This window comes from Ceratotherium simum, chromosome 10 (assembly GCF_057802395.1).
Source record: "Ceratotherium simum simum isolate JZ-2026a chromosome 10, ASM5780239v1, whole genome shotgun sequence".
Taxonomy (NCBI): Eukaryota; Metazoa; Chordata; class Mammalia; order Perissodactyla; family Rhinocerotidae; genus Ceratotherium; species Ceratotherium simum.
The window spans coordinates 71,786,028-71,798,709 of NC_141909.1; the positions used below are offsets into that span (position 1 = coordinate 71,786,028).

General features: G+C 36.0%; 1 protein-coding gene across 11 annotated transcripts in view; it reads right to left on the reverse strand.

Moving 5' to 3' along the window:
• BRCA2 (BRCA2 DNA repair associated) overlaps positions 1-12,682 on the reverse strand; it is a 72,442-nt gene that overhangs the window by 18,137 nt on the left and 41,623 nt on the right. For 7 of the 11 annotated variants that reach the window (XM_087436222.1, XM_087436218.1, XM_087436214.1 and 4 more), the window contains exons 17-24: positions 12,176-12,346; positions 11,034-11,388; positions 7,069-7,224; positions 6,821-6,965; positions 4,985-5,106; positions 2,318-2,516; positions 1,905-2,071; positions 1,679-1,817 (exon numbers count right to left, since the gene is read on the reverse strand). In XM_087436222.1, the coding sequence (XP_087292348.1) occupies positions 1,679-1,817; positions 1,905-2,071; positions 2,318-2,516; positions 4,985-5,106; positions 6,821-6,965; positions 7,069-7,224; positions 11,034-11,388; positions 12,176-12,346 (1,454 nt within the window). The remainder of the gene's footprint in view (positions 1-1,678; positions 1,818-1,904; positions 2,072-2,317; positions 2,517-4,984; positions 5,107-6,820; positions 6,966-7,068; positions 7,225-11,033; positions 11,389-12,175; positions 12,347-12,682) is intronic. The other 4 variants (XM_087436217.1, XM_004435358.3, XM_087436219.1 and 1 more) reach the window with 4 other exon arrangements.

Here is a 12,682-nt window from a genome sequence, read left to right on the forward strand (position 1 = left end):
AATATATGATCATAATGGGACAGATATATGCATTAGAAATAGCAAGGAATAAAACATATTGCAAAAAATAAAATTACTGACATAAAGGCTGGATATAATCATGGTGAATGAAGATGGAAAAGACAAAGAAATAGAAGCAATAAAAGAGATAAAAACAAAAATAAAAATAATCCAACATGAGATTAAAGTATCGTTGAAGTAGATACCTGAAGTAGAAATCCCAATAAATGGAACAGCAGACATATTCAAAGATATTACAGAATTTCCTTGAAATAAAGAAAGCACTGAATCTGCAGATTAAAAGACCATCCTGTGTCCCAGGAGAACTGTATACAGAATGCTTATACTAAGACACAGCTCAATTTAAGCTTTGGACTATGATGCATAAACATTCTTCAGACATAAAAAGAAAGTCACCTAAATGGGGGAAAAATTAGGCCAGTCCAGGCTGTTCAATGCCAAAAGAACAATTTCTACAAAGTTCTGAGGGAAGGAAAGAAAGCACGATCCTATAATATTATATGTAGCCAAGATATAGTCTCAGAATTAAGGCAACAGGTACACATTTCAAACATATGAGGAACTCATGGAATATGGCACACCTGGAGCCTTCTTGAAAAATGACTGACAATAAACCTCAGCCAAAAACCGAGAAAGGGAGAAACCACAATAAGGCAGTTGATAAACAAAGAATCCATCAAATATTTGAGAGCCTACACTGTAGCAGGCACTGTTTTAAGAGCCGAGGATACAACCGTAACACTGTCTCTGCCCTTACAGAGCTAATATTCTGCAGAAGGGAGATAAAAAAACAAACATATATTGTCAGGTGCTGGTGAGTGCTATGGAGAAGTATAAAGCAGAGTAAAGCGGAAAAAAAGTGCTAGGCTGGGGACAAGATGGAGTACTGCTCTTCTACAAAGGGTGCTCAGGGAAAGGCCTCGTACAAGGTTGCATTTGACCAGGGACTTGAGGGAGCCAAAGGGGCCAGTACATGGCTGTCCAGGGAAAAGCATTTCTGGGAGAGGGAGCCGTGAGTGTAAAGGCTCCGATGAAACTGAGCTCAGTGGGCTCAAGAATAGCATGTAAGGTGTCAACGTAGTGGAAGTGGAACAGGGGACAGAGTGCTAGGAGATAGAGGCGCCAGCACAAAACCATCAACAATTGGAAGGCTTTGTGCTTAAACTGGACCTAAGCTGGGCCTTGATACTTGCATAGCACTTAGACAAGAGAGTACAGCTTTGTAGATAAAATATATGGAAAGAAGTAAGGAAAGAGGAATGTGCAATGTCATATTTAAGGAATCAAATATGGATGAATTTGGTTAAGATGTTGGGCAGCAGTAAAAACTGGCGCTGGGGGTGGAGGCTTGAACGCTCAGTTAACTGCAGAAGGAGATTATAATTATTTGTTCAGTAATCACTAAAATGCCGCAAAACATTTTCTAGTGATTTCTTTAAAATTAAGTAGCACAGAATAGGATGTAAATTGTTTCCTTGTAACAATGTAGAATTGCTTTTCATTAAGAATTGAGGTTGAAACAGGCCTACTTTCAAATCACCAGTTACCAAATTTGCTAATTTGTAGCTCCAATTAATCAAAAGGAAGACAAATTTTAAAAGATAGTGTTTTTCAAAAGCATCAATGAAAAGCTTCAATTAAAACCACTGTGCATTACCTAATTTTTTCACAACAGAAACTACAAATCCTATTAGGTCCACCTCAGAACAAGGTGGCTGGAAGTCTGGATTCAATAATTTGTTGAAGTGAAGGGGCTCCCTTGGCTGATAAACTTGGAATAGGATTTCATCTGAAGCCTACAAGAAAACAAAAATCAGTATATGTAGTTTCTGTAATTAATACACATTTATCAAAATTGAAAAATTATAACAAAAACTTTGTACCGGTAGTTGCTGATACTGAGTTTTTTTCGTTGCTGTTAACTGTATGTTAGCTTTTTCAGATTTACTTTTAGATTTTGATGTTGCAAGATGATAGATTCTGTATCTCTTTCCCTCTGTTAACAGGGAATATAAATCTGATGATGGACGCCAGATACTCAATAAAACTACTTAGAGAAAGAGGAAAAAGACACAATGGAAGAACCGATAATCATTAAAATTCTTGTTCAAAAATAAACACTGATAAAGATCTAAGGATTATATTATCTCGCTCTGCGGGCACTGGTAGCTCATTTTTGCTCCTCTGATATAAACTAACTTTATATTTTATCTAGCATTTGAAATAATTTTATTAATAAAATAATGCTTTTTTTAACTTAACAAAACTGATAAAATAAAAAAATTTACATACTGACCTGAATCTTTTTCTTTTTTCTCACAGCTTATGATACGCAACTTCCACACAGTTGTAACATCTCTTGATAAAATCTGTTCCCCTTGCTCAGCAGATTCGATAGCCTTCCTAAATTCCAACTGGATCTGTGCCTGCTTCTTATCATTCAACATCTGCCTGTGATTATTCAAGGCTCTTAATTGCTCTTCACTAAAACAACCCTGTGATCATTTAATATATTAAGGCAGATGACATTGGAATAAAAAACGAAACATCTCATCTATTATAAATGAATACCTTTAAATAAGGATAAAATATACCAGAATTGAGTTCATTTTAAGGGTGTGACAATATACCTTATCATATAACAAATATTTTTAGGTGCCTTAAACTCTTTACTATAATCGCTGTGACAAATTTCCCTAGAGCCAAAACAACCTCCTATTATAAAAATACTCTAATAATCATAATAATTAATATCAGCATTATAAGTGGCTAACATTTGAATGCTCACCATATTTGAGAAATGGATCTATGTGTGGTTAATGTACCAATTCATTTAATCCTTACAATAACCCTATGAGGTAGGTACTGTTATTGTTTCCAAGTGATAGATGATGAAATTGAGGTACAGAGAGAACACGTAACTTGCAGAGGCATATAGGTGGGGGTTGGCTCAAGAACCCTTATCCTTACCCCTTGTAGTATAATTTTATCAACTCCCTGGAACAGCAGATACAATTTAAAACAGACATGCTACAAGCATGGATCTCTGCCACCACACTTCTCTCCCAATCATTTCTGCAAACTGCTCTCTGTATGCCTTGGGAATCTCACCCAGTGTAATAAAACAAATAAATAGACAAAAAGTAAAATTAAATAGGAAATGGAATCCCAACACATAACCTACAAGACTGTTGCTGCCTTATGCATCTTAATACCTAATGTATATTGGGAAGGGAGACTATGATCTGTCTGTACCCGGCAAAGGTCTTTCTAAATATGTAGACAGTGTTCAGTTTAAATATGAATTTAAAAAAAGATCTGTGATTTCAGGAGTCCACAACACTCAACATTGTCACTGAAAACAGATCCTTTTGACAGAGTATTTTAGAAACTGATGGTTACTTTTCTTTCCAAGAATTACAATGATAACTTGATCTAAGTGAAATTCCAGCGAATCATATAAACTTAGAACCTTAGAGATAAGCCACTCTCGGGGCTTTCCCTTGATAGAAGGTGGGAATGAGGCCTAAGAGACAAATCACTTGTCCAGCTACACAGTGGCGGGGCCAGGTCTAGACCTAGTCCTCCAACTCTCATTCTGCCCCCTTACTTCTTCCTTATAAGTAAATTCTACAAAAGGAAACTAGACTTACAAATATTTTGTTAAATTTTGTGGATGAAATTAAAACTATCTTCATGATTCATAGAAAGGACAAGTGTCAACAAATGTAATATAAGAAATAGAGGCACATAGTTTTTCAGGACAGTGTAATAAAGCCTTAACTTATAGACCTGCAGCAAGTACACTCACAGGCTTTAAAACTGGACTCACTTCTCACAGGGAGAATCTGAGCTGTCACACGTGAGAACATCAGGGAGTTCTATTCAGAATAGCATTGCTCACTCTCCTAACACAGTATTTTTTATTTTGTAGTCCCCCTATTTAAGGCTATATACAAGACTTATTAAGTCATCAAATAAATGAGATTAATCAATAAACAAACAATAGTTTTCCTAAAATTTTCCCTTTCCCTTTCCTATCTAATTTCCTAAATTAATCCTAAAATCTGCATTAATAAGATACTAGGGTGTCTAAAAATTTAGGAGGCAGCATACCTTAATATATGAAATGATGTTCTAATAATAGTAACTAACATTTATATGAAACTTTATAACAGCACACTTTTACATACATTCCCTAATTTGATCCTAAACCAACATATTTTATGTCTTTTTTTTTTTTTTTGAGGAAGATTAGCCCTGAGCTAACATCTGTTGCCAATCCTCCTCTTTTTGCTGAGGAAGATGGGCCATGGGCTAACATCCGTGCCCATCTTCCTCTACTTTATATGGGACACTGCCACAGCATGGCTGGATAAGCAGTGCATAGGTCCGCGCGCGGGATCTGAACTTGCGAACCCTAGGCCGCCGAAGCAGAGTGCACAAACTTAACTGCTACGCCAGCAGGCTGGCCTGTTTTTATAGCTATTTTATGCCCAATTTGCTTAGCTAATAAAATGGTAGAGCCATGATTCTAAAACCTATGCTATTTCTAACACAATTTAGTGCTTCTGAAACTTTTCCCACCAAAGTACCCTTAAGATAGAAGATTATGAAATAAACTCTAGGTAGGATCTGAGAAAGAGCTGAGAACACGGAAACTGAGACATTGTTTTGAATATACTTGTTTTATCTTAAAAATAAACAAGTTATGCCTGCATTTTAAACAACATTTATTTAATATAAAAAATTACTTAATCCTCCCATCCTTTACGTGGTACAGAATTGAAAACGCACCACACTCGTTTGGCACATCACTGAGGACCCCAGAAAGGCACACATCCCCTTTGAGAAACACAGCATTTCAACATACTGATTCCTGAAATGGCCAGAAGAGTGACTACAGCTTCCCACCGTAATGGATGAAGACTAAGACTCATTGTATGCCCTCTTACTTTCTCACCTCAAGGTAACTTGGGTCTGGTGCATTCTTCACTGCTTCATAAAGCTCTGCACCATCCTGCAGAGCACGGACTTGCTGTCTTGTTAGTGCGTGTGATGGTATACATCGTTTTGCTATATTTTCTAGGAAAAAAGCATCACTAATTAGCTAAACCACAAATTTAAGAACACTGAAAACTAGTGAATCAGGCAAAAAACACTCAAAGAAGAGAGGTTAAAAAATAAGAAACCATTTATCTGCTAAAAGTTTTCTAGAAAAAATGTGAAACTAGTGTACTCATGGTTTAAAAATTGTCATAGAATGAGTTTACTTAGAGTAATTTGTAAATTAAGTAAACGATTTCATGATCCACTTAATTATGAAAATAGCATGACCTAGTGATAATTTTAAGCAAATCAAATAACCAGAGTCCAGTTTTCCTGCAGACTTATATGGAATATGAAGTTAAACAATATACACAACCATAAAGAAATGCAGGAGAATATAAAAATCTCATTAAAAAGGTAGATAAAAAAAGTAAATTTCATGTCCTTTAAGCATAAAAACACTGTGATGTTTTATTAATAAAATTGATGTCACAGGGAAAACAAGTTCTAGCTTCAGGTACAATAACATAAAAACCAACAACTACAACAAAACGGCAAGTTATATGATGTAGATAAGGACACTAAAGAAAGACAATGACAAATGGCTTATGGGAAAATAATTTGGTAGTTCTTTCCCTTGTTGCTATTCTTTCTCCAGCACCAAAAAAGGATACTACAAATACTTTAGTACTGAAGCTTAAGAGGGAGTTTAGTTAAGATTTCTGAAAAGTACTGTGGCTATGCAATGTTTTATTGCCTAAGACAATTCACAAGTTTCTAAAAGCTCAGTGTGTTGAATAAAGATGCGATAATTTGCGGTCAGTTCAATACTTCCCTGTATATCTATGTAATAATATTTTTAAAAAACCAGAAAAAAATTCAAATTCAGAATTAGAAAAAAAATCTAAATAGAACTACCATATGATCCAGCAATTCCACTTCTGAGTATTTATCCAAAGAAAATGAAAACACGAATTCGAAAAGATATATGCACCCCCATGTTCACTGCAGCATTATTTACAATAGCCAAGATATGGAAACAACCTAAGTGTCCATCAATGAATGAATGGATAAAGAAGATGTGGTACACACACACACACACGCGCGCGCACACACACAATGAAATATTATTCAGCCATAAAAAAGAATGAAGTCTTGCCATTTGCAACAACATGGATGGATCTTGAGGGCATTATGCTAAGTGAAATAAGTCAGACAGAGAAAGACAAATACCATATGGTCTCACTTATACATGCAATCTAAAAAAAAAAAAAACCCACCTAAAAACCAAGCTCATAGATACAGAGAACAGACTGGTAGTTGTCAGAGGCAAGGGGTGGGGGGTGGGCAAAATGGGTAAGGTGGTCAAAAGGTCAAACTTCTAGTTAAAAATAAATAAGTCACGGGGATGTAATGTACAGCATGGTGACTATAGTTAATAATATTGTACCGCATATTTGACAGTTGCTAAAAGAGATCTTAAAAATTCTCATCAAAAGAAAAAAAAATTTTTCTAACTATATATGGTGATAAGAGTTAACTAGACTTGCTGTGGTGATCATTTTGCAATATATATAAATATGGAATCATTACATTGTACACTTGACACTAATATGTCAATTATACCTCAATAAAAAAAAATCTATTACTCAAAATAAAGACAATTCACCCAATTACAAAAGTAAAATTAGAAGCCTCTAAAACTTTGTTCTCATATAAAAAAAGACTTGTAATATACAACTCATTTTACCTTCATGCTCTTCAAATTCTGCTTGAATTTTTGTGAATAAGGCTTCTAGCTTCTTTTGTTGGGCCTCCGCATATTTTGTTGCTTCCTTTTCTTCTTCTCTTTCATTGCGAAATATGTATAACCCAGATGATGTCTTCTCCATCCACTGCAATAATGTGTCAAACAAAAATACAGGGTAGGGAGAGATCATTTAAATTAACTGCCTCAAAAGAAAGAAATAGATAGTAAGTTTCAAGAATATATCATACCTGTATAGGGTATGCTCTTTGAATAATTACATCAACACAACCAACATTTCCTCCATCACTGAAAAGTGATGACAAGGGGAGAGAGAAAGGTCTAGGATTGGGACAGAATCCAAGTTTGGCATACCAGCAAGCAGGCCGAGTACTGTTGGCAGAAATCTGGACAAATTAATGAATAAATTGATTTATAAGTTAAATATATATTCAATTCTCTTTCAGATTTCATAACATTTTTCATTCTTTCAGGGCTGCTTTAAAAATATTCACTTCTAAAAGTCTCATGAAGATAAGTAAGAAAGTGAGTAAGCAGAAAAATTGAATGAAAGTGAAAATATCTTCAAAGTATAGTATCTCAAAAAAATTGTTTATACCGCTGTAAACTCTTAACATTATGTAACTATTACTACTAGAAAATTAATAAGAGATGTCAATTAAACATGATGGATTGAAATATACTTATTTACCTAGGCTCCCTCAAAAATCCTACAAGGACAAAGAGAACTGAAGAGAAGAGGACAGTAGATGAGATATTATCCAAATTCTGGAAGCTAAAAATTTGGACAAGTGGTAAATAGCAGGGCAGTCTAGAATGATTATAGTTAATAAAAACAGCAAACACTAATAGAGCACTTACTATGGTGCCTGGCACACTATTAAGTGCTTTATATATATTGACATTTAATCTTCACAACAATGCTAAGACTTATTCCCATTTTACAGATGACAAAACTGAAGTATAAGGGAAATTACATAATCTGCCCAAGGGTACTCAGCAAACTTGTTGTACAGAGCGAATATGAAACAAAACAATTTAAGGAAAACACTCAGAAATTGGAAGCAACAGGTACTTCTGAAGGCAGCAGCATGAGGTATGGCTGAAAATAGGAGGAATGGTTGAAATTTTGTTTAAAATAGTAAGACATCAGATTTCCTCTTATCCCAACTAGCCTGGTGACTTCCCTCACACCAAAAAGAACCCAGTAGAGTTTACTTTCTGGAGAGGCTGAACCACACATATCCTGGACTCTGGAACACTAGGCAAAGGCAGCTAGGGTGGGGGTGAGATGCCATATTGCAAATGAAAATGCAATGAAAATCCTTATGCTGAAAATAAGTCTCCTTATTAGTTTTTTGCGTGTATGTGTGTGAGGGAGATCAGCCCTGAGCTGACATCCATTGCCAATCCTCCTCTTTTTGCTGAAGAAGATTGGTCCTGGGCCTAACATCCATGCCCATCTTCCTCTACTTTATATGGGATGCCACCACAGCATGGCTTGACAAGTGGTGCATCGGTCTGCACCCGGGATCCGAACTTGCGAACACCAGGCTGCCGAAGCAGAGCGCACGAACTCAACTACCCCGCCACCTGGCTGGCCCCCTTATTAGTCTTCTTACTCTGCTAAGCTCTCAGAATAGTCACTAATATTTGAGGCTCTCCTAATGAAAAAAGTCAAATCCCCATCTTATCACTCTACAAGTTGACAAGCCCCACCTTGGCTTCTAATCAGCTCATTAGAGCCCCACTCTTGAAGAGGAAAGAGCAGCTAACAATCACCAGTTGACGAAAGTCTCTAACCTGAGACACCCAACAAACAAAAAAAGAGGTTCTCATAGGAAACAACGCAGGGAGCATAAAAAACCAAAATAAAACAAAATATTAATCAACAGCTGCAGAAAGATGAGAAGATATTGTATACATGAAACAAGAATCAGGTGTAATAAAAAAAGAAACATTTAGGGAATAATAAAGATCTCTTGAATCTTGAAAATTATGCCAATAGACATAAATTTACTTTACGGACTAGAAGATTAGATTAAGAACTAGAAACTAGGGGGGAAAAAAGAGCACCAAAAAGAAGACAGGAGAAAAGATGAGAAATTAGAGGACCAATCTAAGAGGCCTAGTGCCCAAACACCAAGAGTTCAAGAAAAATGAAGAGAAAAAAATGGAAGGGAAGAAATTATTAAAGAACTACTTCAGGAATATTTCCTAGAACTCAGTGAAGGACATGTGCTTATGGACTGATTGCCACTGTGTACTCAGGACAATGATTTTTTTTTAAAAAAAGGCTAACACCAAAGTACTTTATTATGAAATTCCGGAATACTGGTGACAAACGATCTTAAAAACTTCTTAGAAACAGATCACATAGTGAGGGACTGGGAATAAGAATAGCACTGAACTTAGCAGAGGCTATACCAGAAGCAAGAAGATATCAGAGGAAATGTGGTCAAATTCTGAAGGAATTATTTCAACCTAGAATTCTGTATTCAGCCAACCTTATAATAAGATCTCAAAAAGCTGCATGTTCCCTTTCTCAAGAAGACTCTGGGGGTTGTGTACCCTTAATAAATCTAGAAAGATATAGAATCTAGAAAATAGGGCTTCTAACACAGAAAGAGGTGAAAATAATTCCCAGGATGATAGCTGTGCAGCATACATAGAAAATAACCACTTCAGAATGGAGGAGGAATATGGACAGGTCCAAGGAATCTCCAAGAAAAAGAAATGAAACTGATAAAGATATTTTAACATATTGAGGTTTTTTTTGTGTGTGTGAGGAAGACTGGCCCTGAGCTAACATCTGTGCCAATCTTCCTTTCTTTTTTTTTTGTATGTGGGATGCCACCACAGTATGGTTTAATGAGTGGCGTGTAGGTCCACGCCTGGGATCCAAACCTGTAAACCCCGGGCCGCCAAAGCGGAGTGCATGAACTTAACCACTACGCCACCAGGCCAGCCCCTTGGGATGATTTTTATAGTTCCTGTGTGGGAATGAGTTGGTGATAAGGATACAAAAAATTAAGAAAAACAAAAAAAGCAAGACAGAGAAGGAAGTTGTAAATAAAAGAAATGTAATCATAGTATATTATACGCCAAGTGGCAAAAAATAATTTTCACAGTCATTATAACCTAAACATTGAATACAGACTTTGCTAAAAATTACACTGTATTAGTATAGGGAAGATGGGGTAAGAGAAATATGTGGCAATACTGGCGTAAGAGAGCTAAATTCTCATCTTTCATAGCAGGAAGCTAATAGTTAATGTCTAAATTGAAGGAGAAAAGCAGACGCAGCAGTATCAGCAAAAGAAACAGCCAAGGGGATTAGAAGTGGTTGCCTCTGGGGAGCATGAATGGGGGTTAGGCAGGGTTGCATCAGTGACTCTTATTTTTTGGCCATAAGCCTTATATTATTTGAGTTTTGAAATTATGCACATGCATTGATTTGATACAACAAACAAAAAATTGAAAGTCACTGCAACTTTGATAGTCTAAGCAAGATAAAACAAAAGCCTGTTTCAGCTTAACTAAAAGCAACCCAAAGTGGAGTTAATGACAAAGTATCTCTTTACCTTAAAATCATTTAATTTATAAAATGCTTTCCTGAATTAGAGTAATCCAGAATACAACAGAAGTAAATTCTTTACAAGGTTTCCTCATAAGTGAGTCTGAATGTGCAACATTGGCAGTAATTTCTGATAGCAATACTGTAGACTATTTGACATGACCAAGTCCTGTTATGTAGCTTTAAATCTACGTAGAGATGAAAGATATATTTTATTACTATATATTCAAGACTCACTGAAGTCTAATTCTCTAATCACGCTGGAATAGAGATCCGATGGAGTCATGAGGGGGGAAGCAGAGCAACACCATGAGAACAAGATGATAGCAAGGGCTATAGGTACCAAAATCGAACACCTGGTGTAAATTCACTCCTGCTCTGTAATTGCAACTGCGTTATTTTAGCTCAGTAAATATCTCTGGCTTTCCTAAAAAACAGCACAAAAAATGTAACTGTCTGACAAATCTGCCACTTATACTAAGATTCTCAGTATGTTTTCAAGAAATGTAGCATCCTTAAGAGGCATAAGTAAATTTAAAATTTTAATGTAAAACCTCTCTAGAATTTATCTGAACCAGTGAGAGATTTTTACCAACAGTGTGCATTAATTTAGTTTACCTTTAACATAAGAGATTCTGGGGCTTCAAAAGGTGTACAGGCATCAGGAGAGCCCACCAGTTCTGCTCCGTGAATAATGATCTTCTGACCCACAGTCAGTCTCCCACTGTTCAAGAGAGCTAAGAGGGGAGCATCTAACTGGGCCTTAATAGCATACCATCCATCTGTAAGTTCAATAATGGGTGCTTTTTTTGTATCCACACTTCTAGTTTTACTGCTAGAAGTTTCAGATATATCTGTGCTCAATGAAATTATTTCAGAAACACACAGAACAAGTGTTTTTGCAGCTGTGTCATCCCTTTCCATTATCTTTTTTATAGCTGATCTTCTGCTTCTATCAATTTCCATATCATATCTAAAAAGAAAAAGAAAAATGCATATTTTAGGAATTGTGGAGTCTAGAATTTAATTGTAATAGAAGTGATTGAATAATTGAGAATAAAAATTAAATACTTTTATTGAAGAAATACTGAGACAGAAGAGAATTTAAAATTTGGTAGCTAGCAATATATTAAGTTTTATATTGTTAAAATATGAATTAAATATTAAAATAAAAAATGTAAAAATGCTTTATTAGCAATTCCCAAACAGTGGACCAAATTAGTAATTCTTTTTTTTTTTTTTTGTGAGATCAGCCCTGTGCTAACATCTGCCAATCCTCCTCTGTTTTTGCTAAGGAATACTGGCCCTGGGCTAATATCTGTGCCCATCTTCCTCCACTTTATATGGGACGCTGCCACAGCATGGCTTGCCAAGCAGTGCGTTGGTGCGTGCCCGGGATCCGAACTGGCGAACCTCGGGCCACTACAGCAGAGCGCGTGCACTTAACCGCTTGCGCCACCGGGCCGGCCCCCCAAATTAGTAATTCTTAAACAATAAGAATTAATATTCTTCTCATATGCCAAGACGTTAAGGAGGGGGTGGGGGAAGAGAGAGGAAAGAGGTATATGAATGTGTGATTTCTCTTAAGTGGGGCTGTGGGATGACAAGAGAACCACACTATACAACTGAACAGCAGCATAGGAGGGCAACTGTCACTGACAACTGGCTCATGTACCTCTATGACACGGAAGTCACAGACTGCACAGAAGTCTGAACCACACCGTAGTATATGATTACAGAATATAATGCTTTCAACTTGCCTGTATTTTAGTTGAAGAAGCACTCTTTCTGGGCTTAGGCATCTATTAGCAAATTCCTTAGGAAAGGCAAATTCCATAGCTGCCAGTTTCCATATAATCCATCTATAGTGATTATAGACCCAAACTCTAGAAATAAGCTTTGGATCCACACCTGGGGTGTCACACAGAGCCCTGAACAAATAGAGGTAGAATAATATAATAAAAACCCCATAGGATGATATTGAATTCAATAACCACAACTATCCTTTGCACAAAAAACTACTCTGTACAAGATCATAGAAGTTTTTGAGTCAATGTATAATCAATAAGTAATATAATTTTAGAAAATGACTTGACATGTATCAAAATACATTAATAAAAATTCCACTTAACATATTAGTCGATACAATTATTTCATGGAAAATGGGATCTTTAATTTAAAATAATTATATTTTAGATATTTTTCTTATTAAAGAGATTGTTTTAAGAAATCACCTAAAAACTTCCTTCCCTAGGCCTGGTGCTCTT